Genomic DNA, 12167 nt, shown 5'->3' on the forward strand with positions numbered 1-12167 from the left:
GGGGACAGCTAAAAAACATACCGCCCCCAGCCTTTACTACCGCCAACGCAGATGCATTAGAAATCTCTCAGCAGAATGTATTTTTAGGATTTACAAACAAATATTTTTCATTTGTGAAGTGGACTGAGCTCTACATGTCCGGTAAACTAGCTGCGCCTGTTTCAGTTGGTTCAGCTGAGCCATGACAAGCAACGGTTGCTGGCGAGGACACAACGCCTGCAAGTTTCAATGTGTGCATTTGCCACAGTGTATGTAACTGCATGTGCGGTTAAAAACTGGCTACGAGTACATCACAGTTGTGTGCTGAGAGCACCCAGGGGTAAGTGAGGATGTGCGGCTGTACGTGGTGAATCCAACAGAGGCAGAGTGCGGAGGTGCAGGAACACCCTCAGGGATTCACTGCCTGATGTGTCACTGCTTTAACGAGACGCAATGCCTGCAAGTTTCAATGTGTGCATTTGCCACAGTGTATGTAACTGCATGTGCGGTTAAAAACTGGCTACGAGTACATCACAGTTGTGTGCTGAGAGCACCCAGGGGTAAGTGAGGATGTGCGGCTGTACGTGGTGAATCCAACAGAGGCAGAGTGCGGAGGTGCAGGAACACCCTCAGGGATTCACTGCCTGATGTGTCACTGCTTTAACGGTTATGACAGCTGGGATCAGGTGTGGCAGCAGCAGAGACTGGTGCAGCAAGTCTGCATATGTGTTCACATGACCTGCAGAACCATGTTCAGCTGACAGGGACTGTGTGGTCACAGCTGGATGGGTATTACAACTTTTTGTTATGTAAGAGAGTTAATGATCTTTGGCACAATGCAAACATGGAATCAGACATATTTGTGTTCAACTTCCTAACTAAAAATGATATCACTTAAAAGGAAAATGTGGGTTTTCATTTAAAGACTTTATATAGTTACAGAATAAGATTTTAAATGACATACGTTTTGTATCGACTATGGTTCAGTGGATAGAGCAGTCGTCTCCCAACTGGAGGGTTGGAGGTTTGAATCACGGTGCCTGCAGTCTACATGTTGAAGTGTCCTTGGGCAAGACACTGAACCCCCAAGTTGCCCCCGATGGTTAGAGTGGGATAATGGAAAGATCTAGACCCAAAGGAATAATCACAGATTAATGTAACAGTTTAATCGAGTAAATAGGCAAAAAAGCATTTCAATCCAATCTCTAACTACACAGCCAAATGTAATTTTACAGTCCACACTTAGTTAACTGTTCTCTGAGAAGTCGCTCTGGAGCTTCCAAAACACTGTGCTGACATGTAAATAGCCTAGGGAGGAGAGCAGAGTCTCATTAGGTACATCACAGCAGTCATTAGGTAAAACAGTATGACCTCATCCTGTTGTTAGCTGTTTCTATGACAGCCCAGCCTCCAGGTAACACCAGGAAACATCTGTGTCCTCCACCTATACACTATCTATTTGTCCAGCAAGCCGCTCAGCGTTCAGGCTCGCCAATGTTTAAATGAGCAGGAGCTGAGTGAAAGCTTAAAATAAGTGAAGTGACTGTGCTGTGGATGCTCTGGAAGAATTAAGTTTCACCTGCACTGTAACTGAAGGTAAAATACACACACAGTGGGAAAACCCCCAGCTTGCAAGTTTGCGTGTTCTTGCTGTGGCTACACATTTTTCACTTACACTGTAAGCTGAGTACACAAGAGGAAAACCTAATGCAGCACTTTATTAAATCTGCAAACACATTCAAAGTAGATTTGTTTGTGCAGCAGCACCACCTCGACTGGGACAGGTCTGCAAACAATACTGCATTTGACAAGACGCCAACTTCTTGGAAATTTCTTTCTTATAAAACAGGAGAAGGACAGAAACTATGAGTTTTATTAAGAAACATTGCACTTAAAATCTCTAGTTTTTTGGAGAACTACTGCATATGTAAGAAACTGTGTAAACGGTGTATGTGTAAAATCTGTTGTCTTAATTCTTTAGTCTGGAAAATACAGGTACAACGATATACAGTAGTACAGTGAACAGCTGCACTACCCCACGCCTGGTAAGCTGGAACCGGAAAATGTTTCACATTTTTCTTGATAAATGGCTTAAACCATTCCCATGAATCAACTGTCGAAGTTGTTTTCTTCCATAAACTACTCGATAAATCATCCAGTTGTTTCAGTACTAAAGACATTTTCACTTACACCTGCTGCTAACATGTTCACCTGATACAGGCAGTTAACCCCACCACATTCAAATGTAGCCACAGGTAAGGCCGTGTACACTGATTTTCATTTCAAATCATGTTGTTATGAAAAATGGAGTGGTGTAAACTAGACATCATACATGTCCATGCTTCAGTTAAAGCCTCCATTTCTTTAGCTGGGCTTGATTCCCTTTTTGGTTTTTGTTCTTTGTGGTAAAGGATACTTGTCCAGTCCAGTGTAATAATATGATACTGACGCAACACCATGTTAATGAAACAGCAGTCTTTAACTTTATGAAAAGTGATGTGACCGCAGCTTCACCCAGCTATCTCAGCATCCAACTACCCAGCCTGAGTTTTCAGCTCGAGATGCTAACCTCCCAGTAGTCCAACATATATCAGTGTCACCTGAGCTGAGCCCACTCTAATGGCAGGGATTGTTTGTGGGGAGACTTTAATACCTCCCATAGCCTATTTGTGTCTTACAGGTCACACCCTCTGTGTATGACGCACAAACACACAATGACCCCACATGCATCAATCTTATCAAAATCATGCAGGCAAATATTTTCCTACTCGACTCAGTCAAAACAAATATGAATGTATGCATTTCTTATAATTTAAGTGTTTATTTAAAGAACAGTGGTCTGTTTGTAGACTGTGATAGCTGTTCTCCAACATGTATAAAATGTCTGACTGTGAAAATGCACCAAGTCACCCAGAGCGATACATCTTCACAGACCAGGTTTGTATATGGCAGTAAAACCTTAGTGTAAAGTTATTCAGCAAGCTGACCTGAAAGTGTTTATGTTCATTTGTCTGTAGGCTGGTTAACAGCTACAGTACAACACCACTCAAAAGCAAAAGTCTCTTCCTTCTAACTAGATTCAAAATTGTCACTACACAAAGACAAAGTTGAACTTAATTTGTTCTAAAAAATACTTTTGAAAGTTGTGTTACAGTATCATGTATATGTAGCAGTGGAGGTATAGGAGCCAATTCATACTAAATATCAGTTTGCTAGATTTGCGGCTCAAAAATAACAACCGAGCTGATGGTGCATGTGAACTGTATGCAGACACCCAGCACAGCTTGCAGTGTGTATGTCGGTATCCTTTGACCCATATCCGCCCCTTAAATGTTTTATTAAAATTGAAAACAGTTCATGGGTTCATTCACTGCAGAAGACCATGATTGTGAAAGACTTGACAAAATCTGAAAGCTGGTAGTTAGCCTGGTGACAAGCTCTGCATTTACTGGTTTAACTGGTCTGACAGGTTTGTACGACTTCAATTATCTGATGCGTTTTCCTTGTTACACATGATGTGATGATGCTGACACATACAAAACATACATCTTTTTATCTGCCATGTACAGCTTTCAGTGTGCTCTGCAGCCACAGCATATGACAGAGCATCCTTCCTTCACCAACATCCTCCTGTTTGGACATTTTTGCTGCTTGTTTCTACCATTTGCTTACAGACTTTTTTACTTTGAGAAACTAAAACTAAAAATAATTAAATGAGCCATCTTTAAGTTTAATGAGCCTATAAGGCTTACACATATCTGTACTCGTGCATTCTAGTTGCAGTGTGAGCCCTAGGCAGCCATGTCTTGTTTATCCCATTAAGTTGGCCTATATTGCTTTGTTCATGAACTGTTTACCAGCCAACCTCCTGCTGTGGGGGAAATCACCACTGAATCATCATGTGTGCAAAAGGACGAGGGAAACTGTATGAGAGAAAGAAGTCCAAGCTAAGTCCTGTATATACTGTTTACCAACACGCGATCAAAGCAATGACAGTGAAGTACAGCTGTAAATAAACATACCTAATAATAAATCCTTTTAACATGCTGCTTCCAGACCATTTCTCCAGTGAACCCTTCACCATAGCTTTCACATTGCATCAGCTTATACTTCCTCACATATCTTGTCCTATTAGGGGAAGAGCGCTTCCCCAGAGTGAAAACCCCTCCTAGAGATTACAGTGTAATGCTCTCTGCTGATTTATTTCTACTGGAGGGAAAAGAAACTGTTGACCTTTTGATGCAAGATCTGAAAGCATGTGACAGCTTAATGTCGGGTTTTACGTGCCTTTTAGTTTGAGGCAGACTAAACAGTTTATTTGCTGGTCAAGCAGGACAGCACAGCAGCGCTGTCTCATGGGGCAGGGATCGTTGTATGGGGCCTGGGGGGTCTCTGCCATAATCAGTGAGAGTCAAGGGTCAAGGTGTGTCAGAGTGCATGGCTGCTGGTGTTGACACACCAGCCCCAAAGTGAGGAGTTACTGCTGTTATATAATGACACTTCATAGACTAGAAAAACAAAAGAGCGGTACCAAATTTAAAGTAAAGTGTCTGCTGCATTTATGTTTTGGCCAAGTGATCCACCCTCACCTACTTGAAGTGATCCACCCTGACCTACTTGATCCTGCACATCCTCCTGACCACTGCCTTTCTCCACCCACAGATAAAAAGCTGGTTGGGTTCACTGGTCAGGGTGACGGGCGAAGTCATGGTAGAGTGTGAGCTCAGTGTTTCTGACCTGTATGTGTGTGTGTGTCTGGGGAGAAGGAGGGGTCCATCTACAGCTGCAACACAGGGGTACATTGCCATGAGATCATGGGAATTATTATGGGATGTTTGCAAAGAGGGAAGGCGAGATGTGAGAGAGAGATAAAGACACAGGGCCAAATCTACGGAGAGAAACTTCAGCTCACAACAGCTGCTGGGACTCATACAAACTCTGAAGCACAGACATGGTTTAATAAGCACACAGGATTTTAACTTATATGTAGAAATAAAAAGTTTACAGACAGTCACCCCTGCACTGCACCAAAACTACTCAAACACCATTAAACACACATGACATACAGTACTGGGCTTTACTCCCCAGTCAGAGGGTGGGCAGCTGGGCAGGCCGATTTGGTGAGGGTGTGGTCACCAACATGCTCCGGCCAGGACGAGGGAAATGAACTCACAGTGAACTGAATGTGATCTGGGCCTCTGCTGTCAGACAATACGTCCTATTGTGCTGCTGTGGCTAGAGAGCCTCATCATCAGCATAATTCCTTTTAGACCTCCCCTTCCCTCTACCCTCTGCTCCCGGGCCCTAGCAAACCCTTACCCACATCTGAGCTGCTCCTGTCAGAGCAGCAACAACCTAGCTACAAGTCAGTGTTGCACAACTGCATTTCACTCACTAGGAAGTATCAGGGACAAGGTCAGTGGCCAGGATATATCATGTTCTTGTATGTGAATGCTTGAACTACCTGTCACTTAGGTAACTGCAAGTGCATTTTAATATAGTATGACTGAAATGTACTGAGAACACAGTCATAGAAAACTAACTACATCAGCTTGATTATTTTTGTCACTGATTAAACTGGTGCTTGTTTTCTCAATTAAACTATATCACATCTAAAAGCTGTAAAAAAAAAAAAAAAAGTTTTATAGTGGTTATCAAAGTCTTGCAGGTCAACCCCACCCCAGAATTTAAAATTTTTCAGTTTACTTTAATTTAAGACCAGGAAAAATAGCCAATTCTCCATTTTAGAAGCTGAAGCTGTCAAATGTTTGGCAATTTTGCTTGAAAAGTTAGGGCAACAGAGCTCATCAGATGTCACTAGACCTGACTGCAGATCCAAAACATATTTCCACTGGCTTTGTCAAGAGCAACATGAGAGTTCAAAAATTCAGATGTAGTTTGAAATGTTTTGAAAGCCACAATTGTGAAAGTGGGAGCTGGAAGCGAGAGCGCATCTGTCTTGATAATAATCTGCCTTAAATTAGTTTCAGCTGCTAACAGCAGGGTGGTATTAATGATTCTTGTTTTCCCCATGGTTCCTCTATATCAGGGGCTCTCAAACTTAATATTCAAAGGTCTGAATCAGATTTCTATTCAAGGTCAAAGGTCCAGAACAATTAGTAGTAAGTAGCAAACTTATGACTTACCTACAATGTTACAACGGTGAATTATCATCTTAGACTTGACCTAAAGCTCAAAAAAATATGAGTTGTATGTATATTCTAGTACTTCTATGCAGAAGCAACTTGGTTTATGCAAGTCTCGCAAACTCTTGCTCACGATATACTTTACCTCCTGCTGCCTGCATTGTGAGCAGAGGATGTGGAGAGAAACACAGGGCCTGAGGTTACTGCATGTCCAGGAATGTTCCTGTACAGGGACTCGCTGTTTTACCTGACCGGGTCTAACCTACAAGCACCCGGCCAATGAAGCCCCCCATGGTGGCGAATAATCAGCTCATCAACGCTGTGTTCCCCCAGAGCACTATACCTGTTTGTTATGATCAGCTCATCAACGCTGCATTCCCCCAGAGCACTATACCTGTTTGTTTTGACTGCTTGAGACTAGTGTGTCTGCCGCATGTGATGTGTTGTTGGTTAAGGAGCGGATTAATGACCCATGATGTTATTGTCAGTGCTACACTACCTGTTGGAATTAATTGTACTACTTTGGGAATGGATCTGGCCGTTGTGGGTAACTATACGTGTTAAGATCTACAATGTGGTGGTTCATGTAATGCAACGCTTAGGCTCAAGGTCTCCATCACCATAAATTTTACCCTCTATAACACTGGTAAGTAAGAGGTGCTATTATGAATGAATGAAGAACAAGCAGCTGGTGTTGTCGCATGTAAACATCCAGCTGAATCGGAGGCAAGATGGCCGTGTAGTATGTATGTCCAACGTTTTGCTTACTAGGCGTTGGAGTGGCTGCAGTGCCTACTGCATTTTCATTAAGAGTATTAGGTATTCGACAGAAAAATGTACGTACATGTGTAGTAGGCTATTTCGGATGCACTCCAGGTCGCCTGTTAGTCGATACTTGAGCTCTGTCACTTGTTGACGTAAAATGTCATACGGTTGCCAGCTGTCAACGTTGCTGTGACAATGATGTCAAACAGGGAAACGATTACATTTAGACTTATTCTCGGGCCATGATCACTGTAACAATCGACAAATAGACTGTATTTACAAAACTAACAATTTCTTGATATGTATAAAACACTTTCTTCAAAGTAGGAAACATACACTTGATTACAATGTATTACTGCATTCCTAATACGAGGTGTGAGCCAAGTCCAGATTGACTTGCCGTCCGGTCCAGATCCAGACCCAAGTCTGAACTTTGAGAAACCCTGCTCTCTATGTTCAGTAGCTTTTGGAAAAGAGCACACATAATTGGCGAGACCAAGTATTTTCTAAATGCTACAATTTCCTCTGGGGTCAGACAAAATAAAGCACAGAGTCAGTAGAGCCAATATGAGGATGTGATCATGTGTTACAAGCTTAAATAGAGCATTACTGTATCCAATGACAAGGAGTACACTGTCCTGCTATATTTTACTATATTTTATTATACTGAGATGCCTGACAGAAACATGAATGAGAATATCAGCTCCCTCTCAACATCTCTTGTAGTTCAGCTGTTCCTTGATGCATTATCGCAGACTCTGTCTGCCCACACAGCCACAGGGCAGCCCTGAGAAAATCCTACTTTGTGTGCATAGCTGTTGTGTTACGCCATGGTAAGGCTTATGGGAAGTACTCCTATGCATTCCCAGGAGTGTCTGACTCTGTATGTGTATGTCAGTTATTATATTTGTGTGTTTGCAACTATGAACGTCTGTGCTTGTGTACATTTTGTGAAACCATTCAAGCGTGTCTCAGTTGCCTGGTCTTTTCCACTATGAAAAACAGAAACAAAAACCGTCACAGATTCCTTCACATACCAAACAGAGCAGTGAAACATGGTCCCTCTGTTCCAATCTTGTCCACACTCTAACCTTTTGGAGGAAGGATGATGCAGTTTGGTTCAGACTACTATTGGGGCTGTTTAATATCACCTTCCTGTGGTGGAAAACACAAATGGCCTGCCATGGGAGGGATGTAGAGCTACACTGCCTGCCTCATATCTACAAACATGGAGGGATAATTTTACACATCAAAGTCTGTTTCCAGGTCTTGGTGACTACCACCGCAAATGTGAACAAAGTTGTATAAGCGGGAACTAACTGTATGATTGCTAATAACTGCCTCAAGTGAAATCACTTTAAAAACACTGGGTTTTCCCTGCCATAGAAAGGCTTAGGCGCAGCAGCTAAGTGTTTGTGCAGGGCACTGAAGCGAAATTAATGTGAAAATGAATGTAAAGACAATGGTGAGTTATATGTGCTGAAAAATAACAGAGGTGACGTGATCTAAAAATGAAACATAAGCTGGCACCAGGAATGACCTCTCAATCAACAGTCAGTGTTTGGACAAACATTTGTGTGACTGGCAGCATCACCCAGCTAATCAACCAGCTGAATGGATATTCCTCTAGGGGTATAAGTCAACTAGGGGTATAGGTTTAGCCTCCACAAAGAATACATAAAGTAGGCTATAACTCGGTTGGGGAGTAATTCTTGTGAATGGTAACAACAGAGAAGAATGTAGCCCAATTTACAAGAAACTGCTAACGTAGCTAACACACGAATTAGCTGAGCTATGTTAGCCAAGAAAGCTAGTTAATTGACATTGCTTAAATGTTACAAGTTCTAATTTCCTTCAAATAATATTAACCCCTAGATCTCGAGGCCAGACTAGAACAAAACACCCCATAAGTGTCACAGTATCATCTTGATTCAAAATACAGCAAAATTCAGCTCCCATTGAAAAACTGGGCTGGCATGACAAATAAATCTTGACTCATTTCTCGACTGTATGAAATGTTCTATGAACAAAGGAATAATGGCTTCCTGTGTTCTCAACCCAGCAACCACTGAGAGCACCCTCTTTCCTTCCAACCAAGATCAAAGTGAGACCGTCGGCTCCGTTCAACTCTAGTTTTCGCCCCCTGTTTTATCTCTTTCACTGACCGTTCTTCTCTATTGTCCATCAGCCTCCTGAACAAATAGATCATATGGGGGGAAAACAGAAATGTAAGAGCAGATGTGAGTGCATCTTGTTCTGGTTGTGTTCTACTGAGGATTACAGTCATGCAGTGTTTTTGAAAATGATGAAAAAACATTACCAGCTAAACACTGGCAGACTCCTGTCTCAGTACGTGATTAATCTAAATATACAGTCTTTAACCCATGAGAAGTCTCCCAGACTGTGGCCGGTGGAGCCTTAAACTAATGAGGTGTGATCAAATTGAGCTGTATCTGTTTGGTGTGGACTGGCTGTTTGTGACACAGAGCGAGTGAAATGGCACTTTTACATCTGCTTGGTAACTGACTGACCTTTACCACTGGAGGAACCTACCAACCCGTAATGGAATGTATACACCCATCAGGTTGTACTTTGGTTCCACTGTCCTCCACTTGCTTTAGAAGAGAGTTCTTGGAGATAAAGTTGGAGATAATGAGTACTGTGATTGTTCACTTGACTTTCTCTGCTTGGCTGTTTGTCTATGTAAATAGGGAACATGGGGATAAATACAATGGAAAAGCAAAGCGAAATGAACATCATCAGCCCTTCAACTTCATGTATGAGAAGCTCCAGGTTATGACTCGTTAACTTCCTGTGGTGGAAAAAACACTATCAGCGGTATAAACAGAAAACATGAAGGCCCCAAAGCTACAATTAGACCTGGATGAAGTGGCAAACTAACACCATACATGGCTGTGAGATAACATGCTGCATTTAAGCACCATAATTAAACACAGACTGTGGCTCATTTTATTACTGATGTGCTAGGTTTTGTGACTTCCTGACGCAAATTAAAAAGGGAAAAAATACTGACAAAGGAGATGTCGATAAAAATGTCTGTGACTTATCAAAGATAGAAGTTGTAAGACAGCAAATAAACCACTATTCTTAATATTGATTTAGTCTGCTAATTAAGCATGTGGTCTAAAGTGTCAGAAAACAGTGATGACTATGAATCACACTTTCCTAAAACTCCTTTCTTCGAGGTGATGACTTCAAGGTGTCTTCATATACTTAAAGCACACACTGATTGTTGTAAATCACTGATTTACACCAATATACGAAGACTTCTGTAGCCTGTAGAGTCAGAAAGGACCACATACAGAGTAAATGGTGGAACAGGTACGCTACCAGTCATGCTACAAGGTGAGAGGTGAGAACATGAACACTGGTTTTCATTATTGCACCAGTATGTTCTTAGTCAGTTAACTGTCATGTTGTAGTTATCATCACTATTGTCCCACTTCTGCATTTTCACATGCACCTGTTCCTCAGTCAGCTGCTTCACATTATACTGTGTAACAATACTAACTGGTTTCGCTGCCTGCTCTTCCCACTCTAAACTGCAAACATGAATCCTTGACTGCTGAACAAACAGATAAGGCAAAGTCACCTGCACGGATACTCTGAACTGTTCATCAATCCATGCTTGCATGTCAACCAATACAATGACATTTCAACATAAATGTCACACAAATGTCACTAAACAATGACCCATTAAGGTCAAAATACTGCTTTCTGGAGATGCCAAATAGGAGCTGGACATGGTGTGGGTAATGTGCATTGTTTTTTTTAACAAACTCCACTACTGTACCTGTGCACACACAACACTTTGAAGGCACAAGGCCACACCAAGGGACCCACATCATAGCAAATACAAGATACAGGTCAACACCATGGGCCCTGCTAGTGCTCTCTGCACAAACCCTGTCACAAAACCAGAAAGTGCCCCATCATGCATTATTAACAAGAGACAAACGATCAATTTCCAATTCAGCTGAGTGGTTTGGTGGTTCCCCCACTAAGACTGCCCTGTTATGGCATGTTATGATGGTGCGTTTCTGAAGTGGTTTCAGTCTCCCCACTGAGGTTACTACTTGATCATTATACAGAAATATGATTTTATATAGTGTTATATTTTCATACACACCTGTCCTTGATTTTTATTTTCTGTCACAATTCCTTTTATGACTCCTGTTACACAAAATTGTGTGTAACCTATGTGAAACTTCCAACCTATAAAAATTTCAAATCAGATGAAACTGCCCACCATTAAGGCCATGTGAGGAATGGTCACAAGTAGATATTTTTTTTACTGTAGGGGGTTATAAGACAAAAACAGAGAAAGGGAACCACTTATCCAAATTTATTTGAGAAACAAAGAACTTGCTAAAGAACTTCCCAAGATCCTGTACTAAAAAAATCTTTACAAGGGCAAGACAACAGAAATTGTGTATTCGACCATGGAAGCAGGCTGTAGGACATCCAACTTCATCAACTTACTTGAATCGAGTCGTTGGCCATGGTCGTCTCAGTAGCTGTTTTCAGTCTGTGCAAATTCACAGACAACTTGTGGGACCTGTCCTTCGGGTCAGCGTATTGTCTCCTTCCCAAGGCAGTAGAATAAAACGGTAGCTGGAAAAAGGACCGGCTCTTCGTCCCGAATTTACTCAATCACTCTGACACAAAGGCAAACAGTCAAGTGGTAATCCGCATTGTTGGCTTGCCCGGCCGCGCCTGAATTAATCCTCCCAGTGCGTCTCAATGTCTTTAACCAACGTTAGCCCTTCGCAAACATAAAGCTGGGTTCACTGTATGCATAAGACACGTCGGTCACATAAGCGCATCCAAACACAACTACTGAGGACCAGGGTCATTGTTCATCTTGCTCTTTGGGTGCTGGCGATTTAACCGCTAGCAAGAGCCCTATACAAGCCACCAGCAGCCGCTCCTCCCTCATGTTCTGCTGTAGCCGACGGGTGATAAAGTCACATCCACAGACTGCAAAAGGAAAAAAGGACCCTTTTCCCCCTCTTCTTTCTCCGGTAACATCCGTGAACCGTGAACAAGCCGCAATCTCTTGTCTCTATTACATGCCACAGACAAAAAGACGCTCATGCAGTCAGATTGAGAGACGATTCAAAAATGATCCTCTGTCCATTAAATATCTCTGCCTTTCTCCATTATGGTACTCGAGATGGTGAAGACAACACCTCACCACATTCAAACAGCGGCTGACTGTCGGGAGAGCACCACTCACCCTTTGTACACCATACC

The 12167-nt window shown here is 42.2% G+C and overlaps 1 protein-coding gene across 1 annotated transcript in view; it reads right to left on the minus strand.

The window, feature by feature from the left end:
- The window catches only part of pkn1a (protein kinase N1a), a 43842-nt gene extending 31675 nt beyond the window's left edge, over positions 1-12167 (minus strand). Inside the window, exon 1 of the mRNA XM_020611002.1 lies at positions 11394-12167. Coding sequence (XP_020466658.1) covers positions 11394-11414 — 21 coding nt within the window. The 5' untranslated portion in view covers positions 11415-12167. The remainder of the gene's footprint in view (positions 1-11393) is intronic.

The sequence above is a fragment of the Monopterus albus genome, unplaced genomic scaffold (genome assembly GCF_001952655.1).
Source record: "Monopterus albus unplaced genomic scaffold, M_albus_1.0 scaffold108.1, whole genome shotgun sequence".
NCBI classification, from domain to species: Eukaryota; Metazoa; Chordata; class Actinopteri; order Synbranchiformes; family Synbranchidae; genus Monopterus; species Monopterus albus.